This window comes from Notamacropus eugenii, chromosome 3, assembly GCF_028372415.1.
Source record: "Notamacropus eugenii isolate mMacEug1 chromosome 3, mMacEug1.pri_v2, whole genome shotgun sequence".
Taxonomy (NCBI): domain Eukaryota; kingdom Metazoa; phylum Chordata; class Mammalia; order Diprotodontia; family Macropodidae; genus Notamacropus; species Notamacropus eugenii.
In genome coordinates this window covers 314,628,615-314,652,083 of record NC_092874.1, presented here as the reverse complement: position 1 = coordinate 314,652,083, position 23,469 = coordinate 314,628,615, and the positions used below count along the sequence as shown (strand labels likewise).

The window sequence follows — 23,469 nt, the reverse complement described above, 5'->3', positions numbered from 1 at the left end:
AATAATACAATTCAGAGGTCATAAAGACCTAGACTGGGGCAGGGGCTGTAGGAATAGAAATGAAGGTACATATGAGAGGCATCTTATGAAGGAAGAAGTGATAAGAATTGAAAGTTGATTGGATATGAAGGTGAGAGAGAAAGGAAAAGTCAAGGATTACAAAATTTCAAGGCTATGAGTGATAATTTTTTTTTTTGTCAGAAACTGGTTTGAGATGAAGGGTTGTTAGTCTTAAATATGTTGCGTTTTTATTGAAAGTAGAATATTCAAGTAGAAATATCCAATTGGAAGCTGAAGATATGCTTAAAGAGAGGACAAGGCTAGAGAATCATCTACATAAAGATAACCATTGAATATGGCAATAGACACCCAGGCCTGTAACTTCCAGTCTAATCTTCCTAGATCTTGAAAAGGTAGAGATAGTGAGATTTAGGGGACATTTTTTAAGCCAATACTTTCAATTGGAAAGTTTCATACAGCTAAGTATAAGAGGTTTGACTTGGGCTTAAGGAAAGAAATTGTAAACTCTTTTAATTGAACTAGCCATTTTGTTTAAAGTGGGTTCTTAGTTTTTCCCATTGCAAGGGGTTTCTTCAGACTCTCCCATCTTCTTAAGTTTATGCCTGTGGTTTGGAACACTGTAACTGTCCACCAGTTTATTTGCCCTCTTAGTCCAGACTAGGCCTGCACAACATACTGTCCGCAGGCCACATGTTGTGCACTGAATTAGATGGTCCCTAAAGTCTTTTCTCTTTTTCCTCCCATCTGCATTTTTATAGGGTTCAACTTTTGTGACTGTATTTGGTATGTGATATACATGTATACATATACGCATATTCTTAGTATACATGTACTTTTTTCTTTCTTGATCCATAAAATAAAACCACTTTTTTCTTAAATTAATGAATAGACAAATGAATCAGTGAATGCATGCATAAATGAAAGCAACTACTTTGTACCAGGTGCTGGGGATTCAAAGACTAAAAAAGAGACAATCTCTGACCTCAAGGAGTTTTACATTCTAATTGAAGACAACACTTATAGGAGAAAGGTGACCTGGAAAGGGAGTTCTCTTCTAGCACTGAGAATGGGACAGATATTGAAATGGCCGTGCTGCAACACTGAATGGGTTGGAAAGTTTTCTTTGATTTCCTGTTTATAGTCTCTACCTTACTTCCACACATCTTGGGTTTCTAGGAAGGCTTGAAACTGGACTCTGACAGTAATTGTTGAAAGTTCTTTAATGTTTGCTTTCTTCAACTCTACTTGTAACTTTCAGAATTGCCAGGTCTTAGCTTCAGCTTTCCAGTTTTAACAGTTCAAATGATTAAGGTGTTACTGTCCTCCGAACCTTAGTCTATTTTGACATTAACCTCTATTAATCAGTAAAAATTTAGTGAGAACATACTATATTTAAAATGTTCTGAGACATTATTAGTATTATAAAATTTTACAGGGTACTGTATGAAGATGGTAATCATCTGAGAAATTTAATAGAAAAATTGTTTGGATAAATAAAGGGAGGAAAGAAGAGTTGGACATATGTTTGACTTGCAGTGTTAACAAGGGAAAAAAGGAAAGACCAGGAAGGAGAGGAGAAAAGAAACTGGGGGAGAAGGATACTTGAAAATAGTTAAGAAGAGACTTGCAGAAGAGATGGGGAGAAACGAACAGAAAGTGCGGAAGATGACGATCTCTACCATCTTCTTTCCCTTAGTTCTTCTGTGCCATTCTGGCTGCTATGTGTGTGTGTTACCTCCTACCCCTCTTGACCCAGCGGCTGCCTGAAATTGACCCCCTCACTCAACATCAGAAGCTCTGATCCCCTCAGCTATCAGCAAATATCTCCTTGCTTGCCCAGTGCTTGCAGTCTTTGCTCCATTCTTCTAACTGGCCAATACCTCTCATTTATTTCCATTTTTCTAAGCATGTGGCAGACCTGGCGTGCCTCCTGGCTGCCCCTACCCTCACGTTCAACCCCAACTAGTTGAGGTTCATTCCTTTTGTTGTCAGCTTACCCTCTATTTCCTCTGTCTCCTCTTTCATCATGGTATCATAGAACTTTAAAGCTGAAAGAGACTTTAGAGGTTGTCTAGTCCAACCCTCTCATTTTGTAGATGAGAAAACTGAGGTTTTAAAGGGTTAAGCCACAGACATACAGGTAATGCGTGATGGAGGCAGAATTTGAACCCAGGTCTTCTGAAATCAGATCCAGTTCTCTTTCCATTATTATAGTATGCTTCCTTATCAAAGTAATCTGTCAAAAACCTATCAATAGCCAGATGCTCTCACATCTCAGTTCGAAATATCATAGTCAGGTGCTAAACTGAGAATGTCCCAGCGTCTGCGGCGGACAGCTACCTCCAGGACTTTCAGCCGTGCAGGTAGTTGCCTTTTAATGGATGTTAATGCTGTTAATGGTATGATTTGTGAACTGGCAGACACTTCATTTTTAAAATGTCCTGAGAGTTCAATGGCAAAGATTGGATTCAGCCCAGAGCTTATATTTCCTCACCTTGATCTAAGGCTTTCTTGTGCCTTTTTATTTTTGAGGTAACATTTTTCTCTAGGTTTTTAAATTTTTAACTTAGAATGATTATAAAAACAGTCAAAAGTGGCTTTGCTGTGTGAGGCTTTCACAAATACAGGTCAGCATGACTGTTCTTATGTAATAGAATAATGAGAGATTTTACTTTCAAACTTTTACTTTAATGAGATTTCTGCTTTAATGAGATAAGTGCTTTTGCTGGCTATTCACACAACTTCTTATTTTTTTCGTCAAAATTAATTTTTATGATTGTCTAAGTGAATATGAGCAATTGAACCTTCTAAAATACTAAACACACTCTCCAAAAGACTCTGAGGGTACTTTTAAAAAAAATATTTCTCCCCAATTACATGTAAAAAACAATTTTAAACCTTTTTTTTTTTAAATTTTGTGTTCCAAATTCTCATCCTCCCTCCCCTCCTCTCCTTATTCTCTGAGATGGTAAGCAGTCTGATATAGGTTATACGTGTGCAATCATGTAAAACATTTCATATTAGTCATTTTGTGGAAGAAGACTTGAACCAAAAAAAAAAAAAAAGGAAAATGAAGAATAGTATGCTTTGGTCTGTGTTCACACTCCTTCAGTTCTTTCTCAGGAGGTGGATTGCATTTTTCTGAAATTATTTTTTAGATAGCACTGGTGGGCAAGATGGTTGCTCTTCTTTATCTACTCAAGGCAGAGATGGTGGTTTGGTTTGACCTTTACCAGTTAGGCGCTGCTTAATGGACAAAAACTTGGTTGGATAGATTTAGTTTATCATTCTGTGGAAATAAAGACTACAGAATCCTACAATTTTAGAACTTGATCAGTAGTTTTAGTCATGGCTGACTCGTCATCACCCCATTGAGATTTTCTTGGCAAAGATCCTGGGGTAGTTTGCCATTTCCTACTCCAGATTATTTAACAGGTGAGGAAATTGAGATAAACAGGGTTAAGTGATTTGCTCAGGGTCACACAGGTAGGAAGTGTCTAAAGCAGATTTGAACTCAGGATGTCTTTCTGACTCTTGGCTTGGGATCCTATCCGTGTTGCCACATAGTGGCCCATTTTAGAACGAAAGGGGAATTCTTGGTCAGTTTGATACATAAAGCCCTGTCTAGTTCTATGGTTCTGATTCTGAATCTCTCATTTTCCTACTAATGAAAGCAAAGCTCCAGAGTTTCTGACTTGCTTATAAATGGCAAAGTCAAACCAGAATCCAGGCCTTTTGATTCCTCCTCTAGTGTTCTTTCTCTTACCCCTGCTCCCCCTCTCATCAGCTCCAATTTGGGGGGTATTCATTGAGCCCTAAATTTACGTATGTGGTGAGTGAAATCCCAGTACTCATTTCTGAATGCTTTTTCATCACTAGTATTCTTAATTGAGAATTCATGTGAACATGTTTTTCTTTTCTTTTTCCAAGTCCCATAAGAATGATGGGAAACTCTCAGATTTCCAAGATCAGAAAAGGCTTTTACTTATTTCTAGATACAGTATATAGAGATTGCTCTTTTTGAGTTGGCAAATTTGGTGAATTGATAGATGCCTCTGTGCTTTGTTACTTGGCATCTTTGCTTTTTTAAAAAATATTTTGATGAATGAAGAAACTTTAAGAAGACTTCAAATGAAAAATGCAGTTTTGAAGCTCTGATTACATATGACTATAATTCTAACGGTATAATTTCCTCTTCTTTTTAGGTCTACCCCAAAAGCAACCCTTCCACCAGTATTTCAGGTGCATCTCACAAGAAGTTCTCCTAAAGATATAAATGGTATGTATGCTTTCTTGATGTGCCTTCACTGTGTTCCACCGCTAGGCCAGAGTTACCTAGCCATACCTCTGGGAGGGAGCACTTTCTGCTTCTAGCCTTCTTCTGGCGCCCTCTAGATGTATCTGTCCCCTTACTGTGATTGCAGAGTACTCATGTAGCTTCATAGGTGTAGTAGCTGGTTAAGAAGGAATAGAGAAGAAAAGCAGAGTTATGACAACCCCGTGACGGTAGTAGTAAGTAGCATTTTAACTTTGTGTGACCACATTGATAGCTTGAAAATATATTTTTGGTTCTCCATTCTGCTTGAAATATAAGATTTTTTTTTTAATTGCTGCTTTAGATATGACATGTACCAAACAAACAGAGGTAGTATAGTAGAGTAGACTTTTTTCATGAGAGCACATCTCTAGTTTTTTTAGTTGGTCCATCAAAAATAGGATTTGATTTACGTGTTTGTTTTGCATTCTAATATTCCAGAAATACATTTTGTCAACAGAGACTTTCTAGAATGATTTATTAGTCAACTGTTTTATCAGTTGAAGTTCCAGGGACTCTGTGTGGGAGAAAAAATTTATAATGGCAGATTTTACTTCTATAAGCCATTCAGTTGTAGGCAGGGATGGGAAGATACTTTTTTAAAAATTCAGTTCTTGCATAGGAACCCATATTTCATCAATATGGATGTTTTTATTCGAAAATTGGCTTTTGTTAGCTTGTGTTTAGTTTACAATTGCAAAGTCAGAAAAAATTTGGAAAGAATTACAGAACTTTTAAGATATTAAAACAAGTTGCTCCATTTATTATTCATATGTTCTTAGTACAGAATTCAGTTCATCTCCTTTTAGGTAGGCAAATTAACTTAGGCAAGTTAAATAATGTCCAGTGAGAAAGAAGAGAATGCAGGTTTGCTTAAAAACTTACATATCCATACATACATATACACACACATATATACATGTATATTCTGCATATTTTCACTGACAAAATAAGTAAACAATATACATTTAGTAAATAGAAAAGTATTATGGAATAACTGGCCAAAATCAAGAGGAGAAAATGACTCTTACTCATAGAGTGAATGTATTTAAAGGTCATTACAGGGTTGTCAAGCTGGGTAACAGCAGGTCTGAAAAGATCTAATTCAGGCCAGAACTGACCAGAGGATACTGAACCAGATCTTTAGGCCAAAATCTCTCTGAGAGAGTCCTGTCAGTTTTACTACTTAACTAATTATATAGAAAGGTAGTCTGTGAACTCTTGGGAGGAAAGCCTTGTGTTGTGAGCCTCAGAGTTCTGGACCTCCCTAGATTCTCCCCAGCCTTGAATTATGTCCCTTCAAATAATCCCAAGCCTGAGCTATCATCTGGAGCAGCACTTCTCAAACTGTGAGTTGATATCCCATGGGGTCATGAAAAATTTGGCTATGGTATAAGGTTTCTGAACAAGCAGTGACCAAAAAAATTAATTAAAAATCAAATGGGTAATGAATCCCAGATATTTCTGGCAGCATTTGCCCACATTGCATCAGGCAACTTCGCTGCAGCCTTGGTCCTGAACACACAGCATGAGCATTCTGCACTGCACATGCCCTCAGGTGCTGCCAAAACTGAAAAGGGTTCAGGAGTAGAAAATTTAAGAAACCCTAATCTCGAGTAGTGAAGAAAGGGGATCTTTTTAGCATCCTTTAATGGAGAGAGTCCTCATTTTAAAATGAAAAGCCTTGAGATCTTGGGCCTGTTTCTGCCACTGACTGGGTTTTAGCCAGTCACTTAATGGCTCAATGTCCTTACCTGTAACTTGGCTAGCCACCTCTCACAGAACTGCTGTGAGGATCTTGTAAGGCAATGGGTGTGAAAGTGGACTCGTGAATTATTGTATAAATATAAACTTGTGTTATTGCTGTTTTTTACAGACTGAGCGCTTCTTTGGGCTTCTTTTCAAAAATGATTTACTCATTCCCCTTCTAAAAGGGGGAAATTGAACAAGTTTTACATACTGGGAAATTAATTTTTACAAACTAAAATTTGTGGATTAGAACACGTCATTGCCTCTCTACCAGTGTTGTGTAAAACACATTTTTGGACTGGAGATAAAAAGTTAGTTTTTGAAATGACACTTTTCTTCCTTAGCATTGCTACCAGCCTGTTGTTTCTGAACAAACTGAAGCAAAGTTACAGAATGCTAACTATTATTTGGAGAACACCCCTTTTGGTGGTTACTCCAACCTGTTTGACTGATGTGGAGGTGAAATGAGCTTGCCCTTCTCCTTTGCAGCTTAATCTTTCTGCCTCCCATATTTAGTTGTGTTTACAGAAATAGTAGACTAATGAGCAAAAGAAGCTGTAGACAGATGAGCGATAGATTGGAAAGACTGAGTTTATTATCAGAAGAGCTGGGTTCAGATCCTACATCTGCAACTTAACACTGCCTTGTGTGACTTTGGAAAAGTCACTGAACCTCTCTGGGCCTCAGTTGCCTCATCTGTAAAATGAGGATGTTATACCAGATGGTCTTTAAGTTTCCTTCCAGCCCTAAGTCTATGATCTTGTGGTCCTAGGTAGGGTACTGGGTAAAAAAAAGTGTTTTTTTCCTTCATCTTTAGACAAAATACTGAGTGTTTTGGTTAATTTTTTCAATCTTTTGCTTTGAAGATAATTTAAATGAGACTATTCAAAAAACAAACATCATGCCTCCTGTGTCTAACACTTATAAAATGGATGAGGTTCAGATGCGAATTAAGGAGATATTAAACAAGCATAACAATGGCATTTGGGTATCAAAGCTTCCACAGTTTTACAAAGACCTGTACAAAGAAGAACTTAACCAAGGAGTTTTTCAGCACTTTGAACACTGGCCTCATATCTGCACGGTAGGTTTTCTTCTTTTTTACCTCATCTCCCCAAGTCAAATGTTAGAGCAATGATACTTGGTCAGCCATATCCATTTTTGTCCAAGGAGTACAAAACATTGTAGAGACAGTGTTTCAAGGTTGGCATATCTGAAATTGATAAATAGCAAATGTTATCACACTGTGATTGATAGAGGAACATAAACGTACAGAAACTAATAACAGTATCCATTTTGGAAAATCTCTGTCAACTTTTTAAAAATTAAATTGTATTTTTTTAAAATCAGCAAGAATTCTCCTTCTGTCCTTCATATCACTCTTTACCCACCCATTTGAGAAAGGGAGAAGAACAAAACCCTTGTTAAAAATATGTATAGTCAAGAAAAACTAATTTCTGCATTGGCAGTGTCTGCCCTCCAAAAAATACTTCTCAGTGCTCTGTGTCAGGAGGGTGGGGAGCATGTTTTGTCATGAATTCTCTGGAATCATTATGCTGACTAATGTCATGACTGTTTGTCTTTACAATATTTTTGTCATTGTATAAATGGTTCTCTTGGTGCTGTTCTCTGCACTCTGCATTAATTCATACAAATCTTTCCAGGTTTCTCTTACTTGTCTTTAGCACGTTGTTGTCATTGTATAAATTGTTCTCTTGGTTCTGTCTCATTCTGCACTCTGAGACCTTTAGTTCTCTATCTGGCTGTGAGTAACATGTTTCATCATTAGTCCTCCAAAGTCATGGTTTGTGGTTACACTGATGAGAGTTCCTAATTCTTTGAGAGTGGTTTTTTTTGTTTTTTTTTTTTACCGTATTGGTGTCTCTATATAATTGCTCTTCTGGCTCTGTTCATTTCACTCTGCATCAGTTCAGATAAGTGATTCCAGGTTTCTCTGAAGCATCCATCATTTTCTTAGAGCACAATAGTATTCCATCTCATTTCATACCATAACTTGTTCAACCATTCCCCAGTTGATAGGCATCCTCTGTTTCCAGTTCTTTGCTGCCATAAGAAGAGGAACTGTAACTATTTTTTGTACATCCTTAGTTAGAGTTTGTTTTGTTTGAAACTGATCCCTCAATCTATGATCCCTCCCATTTCCCCCTTCTCCAAGTGTCAGCTGTTCCACCCACTCCTTCCTTCTTGTTTGGATAGACTTCTACTTCAGGACCCATATTCCTAGTCTTCCTCTCCTTTTCCTGCTTTCTTGTTTTCCTCCTGTCTTTCAGTCCTTTGTCTGAATAGACTCCATTTGACTTCAACATATGACTTTGTATCCCCAACACCTATTGCAGTGCCTGAAACCTGGAAAGTGTTTAATAAATGATTTCTGATTGATTGAACGATATATGATTCTTAATATCTAACTGTTCTTACAATGATAGTTTTGTTTTCAGCAGTTTCTTGAGTAACAATTTCCAACACAGCATAAAATGGTGAAAATCAAATGCTCACTATATAAAAATCAGTGTCTTGAAAAACATCTTCTATTAAGTGCAAATGGAAGTTGGGTTTGATATAGACAGTAAGGTTCTCCAAGTGCTCCTATTTTATGGATAACATTGTGTTAGTTACATCAAGTGCTACTATACTCCTAAAACCATGATTGCATGGTTTGGCCTGGCCATCCGTACTGGAAAACCAAGGTAGGTGAAGAACACATTCATATCCCAGTTATAGACTGCACTGCGATCACTGAATTAATCCATTTGTATATATCTTTGACAAGTTTTGCAAATGAAAAATTAACTTGGCCAGATTTAGTGATTGGGCTGGATCATATTTAAGAAATTAGAATGCTTTGCTATTCTTCTAGTTCGTGGAATACCACAGCCTCGGAAAAATAGAAATTGCCAGTGTCCCAAATGAGAGTAAAGAGATGCATGGCTATAAATAGGATGCATTGATTACTTTTGCACCTAGAAAAGGAGATGGCAAGAGATGATAGATGGATAGCCAGTTATCCACCAAAAAATTAAAAGAACCAGAGAAAGTCCCTCCAGTAAGTTATGTAGATCCTTTATGAAAGATTTCGTCAAGAATTGTGCAAGATGAAAAAAGCAATTTTTTTGCAACCTACATCAGTAAATGTCCCACTCATCGGTAAAATCAGTAAAAATCCCACTTTGATAATGTCATGAATCCATTGAAATACATACTTGGTTTGCTGGAGTATGAGGCAGGAAAGTTAAATCCAGGAGCTCTCATGTTGGCATACATAAAAGATCAAAAATCTAATGTGCATCTGAAAAGGAACGCTGAAAGTAAACATACTGATGAACTAGAACATAAAATTCTACATAAGAGCCCTATGAGGAGGGCTCTCTGGAGAAGGTGGCCTTATTAATTCCTTGTTGCATAAATTAAAAGGATCAACGTAAGATCAGATAATGGAAGACTCATGGCCTATTGACTTTTTTATGTCAGATGAGAGAGATGATGGCAATAAGAAGAAAAAATGAAGGATCAGTCATATCAAACACTTCATCAGTTCATTACTAGAATAACAGAATGCTATAGCTGTAAGGTACCTTGGAGATCATCTGCTGTCTGAATTCTAGTCCATTCCCCCTCATTTTACAGATTAGGAAAATGTGGCCCAGAAAAGTTCCATAGGATCCTTCTAAATGTCCTTTCCACTGCTTTCACACTATATAAGTCCTATTATTTCTGAAAGTATGTATTGAGCACCTACTGTGTGTAAGGCACCATGGTGGGTGTTGTAGAGGTTGCAAGGATGAATAAAGTTGACCTCAAGGTTCAGACAGTCTAATAAAATAAAAGATCTGTACAAATATAAAGGGTTTGAGCTAAGCAATAATAGAAGTACAAAGTACCAGGGGTTGAGGAGGAAGAAATAGTAGCATGAACCCGCCTCCAACCTCCTCATTATGTTGGACCCAACTTCTAATGGAACTTATTTTTTAAAAAATTAGTAATCCAATAGTCTCAGCCCTTTGTCTCATGATTCTGTGATTAGAACGTCAGCCACAACCACTCTCATCTCAACATCTAACAGAATGAAACAGGTCAACTTTATTTAAAAACCAGTTTTATTTAAATACCACTCTGCTTGAAGGATACCCCAGTGGTTTGGTGGTAGCTAGTATTTAGAGTGTTCCTCCAAGTCCAAACCTTACTGTGTTAGCTTGAAACCATCATGACCTCTGGAGGGCAGATGGGCATTCTGTGGATAAATGCACACTTGACAGCAAAAAAAGAAAAACTAGCCTGTGTACCCACTGGTAAAGAAAAGAGAAAGAACTGGGCCATTCAGAGCAGAGAAAACCACCAGCAAATTCTGCTGCTCTGTCACGTCCTTTGTAAAACACTGTGCTGATAGATTCAGAAATAGAAAACTAGATTACAGGAGCCAGGATATGGTTTAGAAAATTAGCTGATGAGTGTACTTTCTTTAAAATGCATTCTGAAACCAGAGAGAAATTTGCTTATGGTCACATTCCAAGTTCAGATTCTGCCTCAGATGCTTAGTAGCATTTGACCCTGGGGAAGTCATGTGATCTCTCTGTGCCTTTGTTTCCTTATCAGTAAAATGCGGATAATAATAACACTCAATCTCCCAACTCTGTTGTGAGGTTCACATGAGATAGTATTTGTAACGTTCTTTGCAAACTTTAAAGTGCTGTATAAATACTACCTATTCAGTGTTAAACAACCTCAGATCATAACAGGTTTTCATGATTGGGTCCCTAAGATGGAACATGAGAAATCCATTATGTTTGTACTTTTATTTTCACTTTAGAGTTGTTCTAAAGTGGTCTCTGAGTTGTAAAAATACTTGTTTTACCTACCTTTTCTGAATTGAGGTGAAATGTCTTATCTGGAGGAAGTGGTAACCAAGAGATGCTATGGTTCCCCATTTCTCACAAAGATTGAAGTTAACCCTAAAAACAAAGCAGCTTTAATTTAATTGGGATGGGCCCAATAAGCCCTGGAGAAGAAGGCTGAGTCTTATCCCAGATGAAGTGATGTTAGCCTGATGAGAAAAGCAAATGTCACTGGTGAAGGAAGTGTGAATGCACCAAGGAAGACTATTGGGAAGAAAGATCCAGAGAGGGGTGGTTAACAAGTTTAACACACAAAATGGACGTTTTCATTTTAATCCATTTAATTGTCTAATCCAATTTAATTGTTATGGGAGAGAGCAATAACATACTGTCGATAGCATCGCTATGGGGCTTCATAGGTTTGACTGATATGAGTATTACTTTTCATGCCCATTTCACGTGAAGGAGCAGAGGCTGTCTGGAGATGTCACCCGTCCTTGGATTGGCAGCCTTTTCATCTCCCTTTGCTCTGAAACCCAGCTCCCTCAATCAAGAGGCTAAGGACTCATGGGGAAGAAACCTCATGGAAATACAGAGCGAAACACCAGTGTTCTCAGTCATATTTGGAACTTTGGAGTGGGTTAATTCTTCATTAACAGAGCATGCCCCTCTGTTTTGCTTCCGTTGCACTGGTCTCTCAGCCATGGTCTCCAGTTTCCCACCACCACCACCCCTCCCCTCTTTAAGAGCAAGAAGCCTACTTTGAACCCTCAGTCCCATTTTCATCCAGTGTCACTTCCAAACCAGTTCTCTACTGCTGTTGCTCAATAAATTCTCCTCTCTGAGGACTGTACATTGTTTATACCACCCCTTTCTGTCTCTGATGTCATCTTCTAGTTTCCAGGTTACTCTTAATTTCTCCGCTTCAGTGCCTGGCTTTCATGTTCATCCGTCCCTATCACCCACTCCAGTTCTCAGAGTCTCCTGTTATTTATGATCTTGTAGGAATTTGACAACATAATTCATCTGGTTCCTCAAGGCTAATAACTTTTTTTTCTACCCTACTTCAACCATGTTTTCTTGACCAACTTCTACCTTGGGGGGACAGACAAGCTAAATTAGACTAAGCAGCAAAGGCCCCTGGAGGGAAGTAGACAGGAGCATCGGCCAAATTAGGTGACCCACGACGCTGATGGAGACAACACTGAGCCCTAGAGGACTGGGCACAAAAGTGCCCCTCTAGGCTGCTGACCATGGAGCCAGTGTCAAGGAAAACAACCCCTGGCAGGAAAGAAGTTGGGAGCTATTTTGTGCAACTGCTGCAGCCCCTACAGCTCCTGAAGAACACGGAGAGTCTCACTGCCAAAGGCCTTGGCTCTGGGAAATGGGTCAGCATCAGAAGCGTGATGGTTTTATCTTTGGAAATTCACTTTAAAGAAGAGGCCTTACCATTAGCTGCTGTGTCCTAGGACTACGATTTTCTGTATTATTTCCCTATCAGAACTTGTGAATTCCTTGAGCAGACACTATCTTCTTTTTTATTTATATTTTCACAGCTTTGCATAATAGTACTTTGAACACACTAAGCATTTAATAAATGTATTTTTTATTCATTCATCTCATGCAGTTATACTATCCCCAAAGGACATAGCTTTGATATTCTACCTCCTAATCACAGCCTCCCATATTTGATCCTCCCATTCACAATCAATGAGTAATTATTCTTCTGTCTCATTCTGAACTCAGTCCTCTGGCCAAGTCTCGCATCCTCTCCCTTGTTTTTCCCTCTTACCTTGATCATGCTTCACTTGGCTCTATCTGTACCCAATATTTACCTTATAGTCTGCAAATTTAATACTTCTATATGTAGTACGTAACATCCCTTGTTTCCTCCACTTCCTGCCATTCGTTTCCAAACTGAACTCCCCTTTGTCCCATAAACAAGTAACTTTTCTTAGCCTTAGTTTCCTCATCTATTAAATGGGAATAATAGCCTTGCTGCTCAGGAATTTTGTGTAGATCAAGAGAGAGAATATTTGTGAAGCACTTACAGACCTGGGTTATATAAATGTTCAACTCTCTGTGCTTCAGTCCTATTCTAGATCTCTTAAATGTCACTGGAGAAAGTCCTGTGAGGAGTTTTCTAGTTGCAGTAGGGAAAGTATCAAAATTGAGCTGATTTTCACGGCATACCACATCAGCTGTTCTCACTTCTGCAGCGATTGACTTGGCTTCCCACCTCTTTGATTAAAATGAAAGGTACTTGCTCAGGTGCTTGCTTGCATTTCTCACAACTTATTTCCACAGTTACATCATATTCTCCTTTGCTTGTGCCCTACACAAGCTACATCCTGTCTCCTCAGTCTAATCCTTGAACCCTCTTCCCTCTTGGCTCTTCTGGAAACATTTTCAGTCAGACTTTGTCATCTGTCTACAAAATAGTCTTAGTCTTCCCAATACTTAAAAAAGTTTTCCTTCTCTTAAATAAATGTTCTTTCACAAATAATTGGCTTCGTCCAGGAGCCAAGATGGCGAAGTGATTGGTAATTGCTATCTTCCTCCCCATGTTGACCTTGAAGAGCCCAGAGAATATCTCCCTGGGAAAAAACGGTGTAAACAGTCTCTTAGCCTGTGAGGCTAGGAAAATCGCTAAGGAGGGGACCAGTACAAGACCAGAGCTGTCCCAGACAGCCTTACCTCAGCAAACCAGGAGAAGATTCTGAACCCCAGGGGGGTGAAGCCCACAGCTGCAAACACCAGGACCCCAAGCGTGCCTCAACACCAGGACCCCAAGCGTGACTCAGCACCAGGGGAAACAGGAAGACACTAGGGCAGCTGGAAACACCAACCACTGAGCTTGCCTATGCTCTAGCTCAGCAGAGGAGATGTCCTGTGGCCAGACCACCCCTCCCCCACACTTAACAAGCTAGCTCCAGGGTAAATCCGGAGGAAAACGAAAAAGACTTCACTTGGCCTCTGCTTTCTTACGTCAGTCAGTTGAGCACCAGGTGAGCAGCAGCACTTTAGCTTCAAGCTGAAACAGTCAGAGGCCACAACACACCAAGCCTCATCATCATGAGTAAGAAGCGAAGCAGGAAAGAAAAGATCGTAGAATTTTACTATGGGGACAAAGACCAAAACACAAATACCAAAAAGGTCAGCATTGAGATAGTACTCCCAAATAATTGGCTTTCCGTCACTCACTTTTCCTTCCCTGATAAACTTAGTGGAAAAGAAAATTGTCTATTCCCTCTTAGTGGATGGAGTGCTAGATTGGAGTCTGGGGAGACCAAGATTTGAATTCTTTGTTTGACAACAGCAAGTCACTTAACTCCTTTGAACCTCAAAGATCAGATATGATAATGTGTATGGAACACTTTCAAAAGCTTTATAAATGTGAACAACAATCATTCAATCCCTTGTAGTCTAGTTTTTGCCATTCTTCTGATACTGCCTTTTCAAAGGTCACCTCCTACTTCCTAAATGCAGTGGCTTTTGTTGTTGTTAATCATACTTGGTCCTTTCTACTAGCTCCTCTTTTTTTTGTTTCATTTCAGATATTTACCATATGTTCTTGGTTTTCTTCCAACTTCTCTAATTATCCTTTTTTCCCCACTTGCTCTTCATTCTCTTCCTCGCTTTTTAGTGTGGATGCACCCCAAAGGGTCTTTCCTATTGAGTAATGTTCAAACACATTTTGGACATGCAAGGCACTCTGCCATTACCACGCCATTCTAACCTTATCTCATGTTAATTCTTTTCTTATATTCTATTCTACTTAGGCTGGACTTTTGTCCCCTTCCCCATACAAGCTCTACTTTATTGTCTCTATTCCTTTGCTTATACTTTTCCTTGTCCTTTATCCCTGTCTTTAGCTTTTGAATTCTTATCCATACTTTAAAGTCAACTTAAATGCTACGTCTTCCTGAAACTGTAGTTGATTCCACATCCCTTCCCCATGACCTTTCCCCTTAGGCTCAAATGTGACAACTCATTTTTTAACTTGTAATGCACTTAGTATATCTATCTTTGTTTTTCTTATCTCTTTACAAACATAAAGTCAGGGACTATTTTTGCTAAACTTTCTATCTCACTCAGCACCTAGCACAGTGCTCCAGTGTTTGACTCCTTGTTGTATCCTGAATTACTTCAATCATAGAAGCTTACTTCCATATTTTAACATATATTATTGTGCGTCTACTCACAAATGTGTATCGTACTACGAAGGACATAAAGATGATCAGGACATGGTCCCTGCCTTCAAAGCTTGTGGTGTATGGGAGATAAAATATACCAAAATAACTAGAATACAAGTGTTAATATTTAGTCATTTTCATAGAAGTGGGTGTCTCTGAAGTTCTTAAAGGTCCCAGTATGACAGAACAGAATCAATTCAACAGACATTTGGGATCAACTGTGTGTTAAGATTATTTAGATGTAATGTCTGAAGAGAATAATCTGTGTCAGTGATTACTGTGACTGAACTGTACAAGTCTTCTGGAGATGTCTGATTGGTCAGGACTCCACTTCCATTTTGATAATCGACTACATTCACGTAGGAATGGTAAAGATGGACTTTTTTTCCAGATTTCAAGAACATCTCAGGATCTGAGATCATAGATTTACAGCTGAAAGGTACCTCTAATAAAGTTAGCTCACTCATGTTAGGAAACTGAGACACAAAGTGATAAAGTCACAGGTAATAACAGAGCTGGACTGGGAGCCAACGTCCTCTGGCTCTATCTACAGCACTTTTCCTACTAGATCCCAAACTGAGTGGACTCTGAACTCAGTGTCACCAGACTGAAAACAAGTACCATCTTGTGGCTGCCGGAGATATAAGCCTGATCCAGGAAGTTGCCTAGTAAAAGCCATATAAAATGGCTGCAAAGGCTACAAGTGTTTTAGCAGCAAAATAGCAAAAATTATGACCCCACAAACAGAGTAATAAACATTTCCTGGAAAATTAAATGTGTATGTGGACACACACACACATATATGTTTTTGTTATTCAGAAAGAATGTTCTTTGGGGTCTAGACAAACTCAGGCCATGGGTCTTGGTCATCAAAGAAGAAAGGATCTAAACAGCCCAGTAAGATAAAGTTTCACTGTTTCTGTTGCCACTTCTGATCTCCCATCAACCCTTTCTAATCGCTGCCACTACTTTTCATGTTTGTTTTCTTTCCATTTCTGGCTGCTACTTTGTTTTCTGTCTCTTTGGTCACCTGCTACTTCTCTGTTTCTTAGTTTTAGTACAGAAGAGATGGCATATTTTTTAATATTTAATAGAATGTAATAGAATTTAGAATTTAATAATAACAGAAATAGATAATAATAGTAGAAATAGAATTTAATATGTTGTAGAATACTCCTTTCACTTGAAAAACCAATCAATGCAGCATAATCTTTGAGATTTGGAGATTGTTTTGTAATGTTCTGATGTTATTTGTGTTAAAGGAATACCCCAGGCCCAAAAAAGGAAACTCTAAATGAAACAGTCTGATCCCAGATTACAGAAGCATTTATTGTTTGAGAAGAGCTTGCAATGTATGTGTAGAACTTATGTACACCACATAAGATTGTATGCCGTCTCAGGGGGAGTGGGGAAGGAGGGGAGAAGGAAGGAGAGGGAGGGGTAAAAAAATCTAAGATATATGGAAATCATTGTAGAACACTGAAAACAAAATAATTTAATGAAAAAATGCTTATAGGGGAAAAAAGGAGAAGAGCTTGCAAAAGAAAACTCACAAGGGAACACAGAGAGAGAGTTCTCAGTTGTTCCACAGGGAGTGGGGAAAAGGGTGAGAGAATATAGTTTCTCAAGGCTTTCAGGTGGGGAACAGGGGGTTGAGGAAGAAGACATCTGTAGGAATGATAAGCCAGGGAGTAAGAAAAGTCTCAAGTTTGCAGCTGCTGCTGCCCTTGAGATGTTCAACGCTGGTCTGACCTCTGCAGGCATCTCCAAGTTCATCTAGAGTTCACTTGCAAAGGATTACCAATATGTCAAGCAGCCACCTAGGCTTCAGAAAGCCTTCTGATTGGTTGTTGTGTATTCCCATTGCCCTGCTCCTCTGTAAAGAAGGGAAGCACTAACCTTTCTAACAAGTTATAATCATTGCAGAGCCCATGTCCACATTTGCATAGGAGCTGTATTTTTCACCATCAAAAGCAGTTTTCTCATACTTCTTCATTCAGAATTGTTCTCCATGTGTGAAGGTGCTAGGAAGTTAATCTTTGAACAAGTGAAGTTCTATTATAATGAATGTGTTTCAAAGATTTAGGTTGAGTTCTGATGAACTTTAAAAGAAATACTTTTAAATCCCAAGTTTAAAAAATTCATGATATAAGAAGTATTTTTTTTAATGTATTGCTCTCTTTTGTTTTTCATATCTCCTTCATTTTCAAATTTTCCCCTTTCCTTACCCAAACAACTAGTTTCTATAAACAAAGAACCATAAAGAAGTGGGGAAAGGCAGGTCAGCAAACCAACCAGCACATCACCTGAGCCGGACAGTTTTGTGGTGTTCCAAAACCACAGCACCCACCTTTGTAAAAGGAGGAAGAATGGCACATCTCTTCTCTCTTCTGCTTTGAGGCCAAACTTGGTCATCATAATCACAAGGCATTTTATTAAGGTTTTGTTCTTTGCACTTACGTTGGGTACATGTTCTTAGTTATGCTTATTTCAGCCTGTATCAGTTTACATGGCTTTTACATGCTCCTGTATTTTTTAGTTTCCTATACTGTAATAATAATTCCATTGCATATATGTACTAAAAATTGTAGAGCTACTGCCCATTCGATTGGGAATCTACGTTTCCCCCTAGTTCTTTGCTCTTACTGAAAAGACTGCCACCAACATTTTGGTGAATATGGAACTTCTATCTTTGACTTCCTTGGAGTATATTTCTGTTAGTGATGTTAGGTAGGCCGTGCAGTGGATAAAAGCATTTCTCATAGAAATATTAATATATGCAAAACTTATGTAAGGCAGTTGTTGGGGAAAGATACTGGTAGCTAGGGAGGAGCAGCCAGGAAAGATTCCATGAAGAAGATCGTTCTTCAGCTGAGTCTTTGAGGAGGCTCAGGATTTTAAAGGAGCAGAGGTGAGGAAAGCATGCATTCCAGGTATGGGTGACAAAGCAACCAATGCCAAGGCGCAGAGATGGAAGGAAACAGGCATGTACGAAGCGTTTATCACGTGCCAGGCTCTGTGCTCATCCTCACAAGAATAATAGGTTCTGTTATCCTCATTCAACCCGAGGTTAAGTGACTTGCCCAGGGTCAAACAGTTATACAGTGGTTGAGACTAGATTTGAAATCAGATTTTCCTGACTCCAGGCCCAATACTCTATCCACTGTGTACCCTAGCTCACTCTAAAGGAAAATCTGGCTAGTGTGAAGAGGATTAGTGTGTACATTAATGAGTCTGGAAAGATGGTAAGTTACGATACCAAATGCATCATATTTGTCTTATGTCAAATGGGTATCTTGTCCTGTTAAATTTAGAAATGTCTAGGTCTTCAAAATAAATAATTGATTCATAGATTAGTCAAGTGACTAAAGGTGCCCTGTACAAGACACAGAAACTGAGGCATATAGCAATAAAGGATAATTATGGATAAACTTTTACATTTTCTTGCATAAATTGAAAAATATGAACAAAATGGAATTTAGATTATTATTAATAATTGAAAGATGTTATTTTCTTTTTTTATGTTTTAAAGGTAGAAAAACTTTACAGTGGTGGTCAACAGGATGTGCTTATTTATCCAGCTAAGAGAAGACAGCTTTTGAAAAGTGAAACAGACAATGAAAAAACACCTCAGTCCCAGCCACCAGCTCCAAAACAAGTGTCTTTGTCAAAAGAATTCTCAGAAGTTGGATCAGCTTCCATTGATGATGACTTTAAGCAGAAGGTTGCAGAGCTGTTAGTGAAATATTCAAGTGGTCTTTGGGCAAACGCACTCCCCAAAGCATTTGAGGACATGTACAAATTAAAATTCCCTGAAGATGTGTTGAAAAACCTTGACCTGCTGTCGGATGTATGCACTATAGACCACATTTCTGACAATCCTCAGAAGGCCATTCTTTATGCAAAGCTACCGAAATGCACTGTTGAGAATCTGAATGACACAAAGCAAAAAATGACAAATGATGATATCACATCCATGGTTGAACAAGAATATTTGCAGATAGAAGAAGAAAACTCTGATTTTTCCACAGAAGAAATAATTGTTCCTCCTTTAATCATCCCAACCGAGCCATCGCCATCAGTTTTGGTAGTTGAACTGAACAACACAAATGAAGTTGTCATCAGGCAAGTATTGCTTTATCATTCTTCATCATTTCAATTGTTTCTCTTGTGTAAATGTTCTCATTTGTATCTAAAGCTTTTGGGCCATGTCAGCAGTACTTGACCAGTAGGATGCCAGGTTCCATGACCCCTTTGATCCCAGTGAATCCAACAACATCTTCGTTTTTGCTGTGCAGATTCAAGTGGTAGTCTCTAGGATCCTTCCCTTCATCTACTTACCTCATGAGATAGCACATGTTAGACTGGGAAAGGCATATGGTATAGAATTTAAATTAATTTTTACTGCCTTTTTGTTCTGGAGGAGGTCGTGACAGTAAATTCTACAAACAAAGAAGGAAGGAAATTCTACAAGGGAAGTGACAGTAAATTCTACAAAGTGTCGTTGATCTTGAGAAGTTACTATTCCCTCTATAAATGTAGGACATTGGTAATGACTGCAAGCAAGATGATCCCTGGCAGAAAAATAGGATTGGTATTAGTGACAGCAATCTATGCAGTAGGGTAACTATAACCTTCCCACCGTAACTGAGTATAGTAGATTTTAGAGGAACCAATCTAAATTAGGCTATGAAAAAACAGATCTTGATGTCAGGAATTTCATTTTAAAGAGAATGATCAGAATACAAATCATCTCTGAATCAGGAGTTCGTTGTAATTTTTCTTACTGGGTCACTGAGTAGGGGCAGAAAATGCAGAATTCTGTGTGCTTCAGACTTTGTTTTCTCTTGGTAGAATTGAATTGCTTTTCAAAATGAACTTTCTTTTGACCTTGCTTGCATGTGGTACTGGATTCCCCCGATTTCCACTGGGCTCTTTCTCACCGCACACATGAAAAATCACTTCCATTAGCCTTAGCTCAAATCTGATAGTGATGTTTCGTCAGAACACTTTTCTGTCTCTGTCATTAGTTGTCATGACCAATTAGTAGCCTGACGCATTGGAAGCACATTTTGGGGCTGTTTCAGGAGAAGAGTGACTTGATTGCTGGGGAAGTCTCCAAGGAAGGAACTAAATGACATTAGTCAGGGATATTGTAGATGAGTTTCATAATTTGGGTTTAGGGTAAGAACCAAATGGCCTCTGAAGCCCCTACTCTTAAGATTTCTTTATATTCTGTGTGGCAGTTTGCTTGCATTTTACTGGTATGAGACAAATCCTTATTAAGACTTATCAAGTTTTTTGTTGCTGCTGGAAGGAATGGAGTGAGGACCAAGAAAGGCCCTGGAGAAAGTACAGTAAAATGAGCAGTTTGTGTGTATTCTCCTTTGGATTATTTCATTTTCTCCTTTTCCTTATGATTAATGCAGGTATGTAGGCAAAGACTATTCTGCTGCTCAAGAATTAATGGAGGATGAAATGAAAGAATATTATAGTAAGAATCCTAAAGTGACATCAGTACAATCTGTAAATGTTGGACAACTGGTTGCTGTAAATGCTGAGGAAGATGCTTGGCTGCGTGCACAGATAATTTCAATAGAAGATAATAAAATAAAGGCAAGTAATATTTTACTCTTAACACTTTAGAGGATTTTTAATAACATTTTAATGCAAAAATTTGTTCACTACCTGCTTTGTTATATGTAATTTTTTCAGTAGATCAAAAAAGTTGTCCCTGTCACTCTCATAATATCTGAATTCTTAGTCCAGGACTCAGGAACCTGCATCCTCAAGGCTGCAAGTTCTGCACTTCTATCTTAGACATTATGTTCCTGTGAGTATCAATTTTAGAACTAGACCTATGATTTTATTGGTTTAGGGAACTCCACTGAGGAACCGTCTATCATGCAGATGTCATTTGCTCAGATTTCTGAGGCACAGAGGATACAGCCAATATGTTTCATAAAGAGGAAATGAGCACAGGTTTTTCGGGCTGGCTCTCTATCTACTATGCCTTGATAACTCCTTGTCTATCCGTTGTCAGTGAATTAGGAAATGGTTCATGCTGTTACTTGTTCTGATTACCCTGTAAGTAGGCAAGGGATCTTCTTTAGTTTCCATTTTCTACTGCTCATATCTTTCCAGTCGTTTAATTGAGAGCCCCCAGCTTTCCTCTCTCCTTCTACATCTGCCGTCCATCTAATCTCTATGTAGAGGTGGATCTGAATGTGGCCCTGGTCACCTTTTAAGCATTGATGCCAGGTGCTCCTCATTTTAAAAAATGGGTTCTGAACTTCCTTTTTCCCTTTACTTTCTAACTGGGGTTCTCAGAATTTCCAAAAGAGCTTATATCATTAAGTCTAATTTCTGTACTTCTATTTCTTTTCTCCTTTTACCTGGGAAAAAATACTGCTGGTCATCTTTTAAAAAGCAAAATCCAGAATTTTTTTGCTATGAGGACAGGATATTTCCTATTTGATGCATGTGCCATCCAGAAGCCTCTGAGATTCACAAAGTTTCCAGAAACTCCAGCAGTATTTCAGTTTGGCATTTCGAATTTCATTTATTAATTGTTTCCTCTCTTTACATAATCAAAACATTTGCATTAATTATTGATTTGCCTTGGAGTTTGTTTAGATTTTCTTCAAATAGTGTTTTTAGTCATATAGTGATAACAGTTTAGTAGCATGAGTGTTAGAAGAGGAGTTAGAGGATTCATATTAAATAGGCAGTGGGGCTTTTGAGCTCTAGAGTGACATCTTCAGATTCATGCTATAGGAAAATTGACAAGGAAGTGAATACTAGATTGGAGGAGGCTTCTCTTTCTCTTCACTCCAGGCTTTCTCATGCCTTGGGACCACCACTGGTCCAAATACTGACAGGCTTCTGATTTGTTTAGTTGGGATCATAGATATTCCTTGTACAGTTGTCCCACAGGCTTCTGGTTATCTTTTTGTGCCATCCTGAGCTGAATAAAGGTGCTTACTGTGGTTTCTGTTTAGATTTTATTTATTTATTTTAAGTTTTCAACATCCATTTCCACAAAATTTTGAGTTCCAAATTTTCTCTCCATCTCTCCCCTCCCCCCACCCCAAAATTCCAAGCATTCTTATTACCCCTTCAACCTAATCTGCCCACCCTTCTAACACCCCTCCCTTCCCTTATCCCCATCTTCTCTTTTGTCCTGTAGGACAAGATAAATTTCTATACCCCATTACCTGTATTTCTTATTTCCCAGTTATATGCAAGAACAATTCTCAACATTTGTTCCTAAAACTGTGAGTTTCAACTTCTCTTCCTTCCTCCCTCCCCACTCATCCCCACTGAGAAGGCAAGGAGTTCATATAGGCTATATATATGTAGTTTTGCAAATGACTTCCAGAATAGATGTTGTGTAAGACTAACTATATTTCCCTCCAACCAATCCTGCCCCCTGTTTCTTCTGTTCTCTCTTTTGACCTTGTCCCTCCCCAAGAGTGTTGACTTCTAACTGCTCCCTTCTTCCATTTGTCCTCCTTTCCATTACCCCCCACCCTTCTTATCCCCTTCTCCCCTACTTTACTGTAGTGTAAGATAGATTTTCATACTGTGTGGGATGGCTCAGGTCCCTACATAAATCAATTACTCAGAGGCCTCTCAAAGTGATGACAGAAAAGAGATTTATTCGATTCTCGAGAATCTGGACAATCCTACAGCAGTTCACCTGGAGTAGGAAAGCCGAAGACAGGGAAAGGGCAGTGATTTATATAGACTCTAACGCAAGTCCCTCCCCCCCCCACTGACCATTATTCTCATTAGCTGAGAATATGATCTTACATTCTAGACACAAAATCTAACCAATCCCTTTTGAAATGAAGACATTGAAGAATTAGGTAAACTTTATCCAATCATTGAGACCCTAATGTACTACACAGTTTTATATCCTTATATGGAATTATTCTGTTCTAAAAATATAGTAATCTTGAGCCTCTCAGTCTTACCTCACCCCTGGGAGAAGAACTACAATCTGAGAAGTATTCACGAAACCTATCCTACTCAATACTAAATTGAGTGTGCATGTTATTCCTTCTTTGAGCCAAATGTGATGAAAGTAAGCTTCACTTTTCCCCTCCACCGAAAAAACTTTTCTCTTGCCTCTTTTATGAAAGATAATTTGCCCCATTCCTTGTTTAGATTTTTTTTTTATCATTATTTGGTTGATTCTACTTTTAGATCTTTGCTGAAATACACATGGGAGAATTAGACTTGTCCCACCATCCTAACCAGAAGTCTTAAGAATCAGTCAAAATTCTTCCCAAGTAGCCTTCAATTTTCACATCAACATTTCTTTTTATTACTC

General features: G+C 38.5%; 1 protein-coding gene across 2 annotated transcripts in view; it reads left to right on the top strand.

Moving 5' to 3' along the window:
* The window catches only part of TDRD7 (tudor domain containing 7), a 108,897-nt gene that overhangs the window by 42,757 nt on the left and 42,671 nt on the right, over positions 1 to 23,469 (top strand). For both annotated transcript variants that reach the window (XM_072596729.1, XM_072596730.1), the window contains exons 5-8: positions 4,227 to 4,300; positions 6,952 to 7,173; positions 18,668 to 19,256; positions 20,561 to 20,747. In XM_072596729.1, coding sequence (XP_072452830.1) covers positions 4,227 to 4,300; positions 6,952 to 7,173; positions 18,668 to 19,256; positions 20,561 to 20,747 — 1,072 coding nt within the window. The remainder of the gene's footprint in view (positions 1 to 4,226; positions 4,301 to 6,951; positions 7,174 to 18,667; positions 19,257 to 20,560; positions 20,748 to 23,469) is intronic.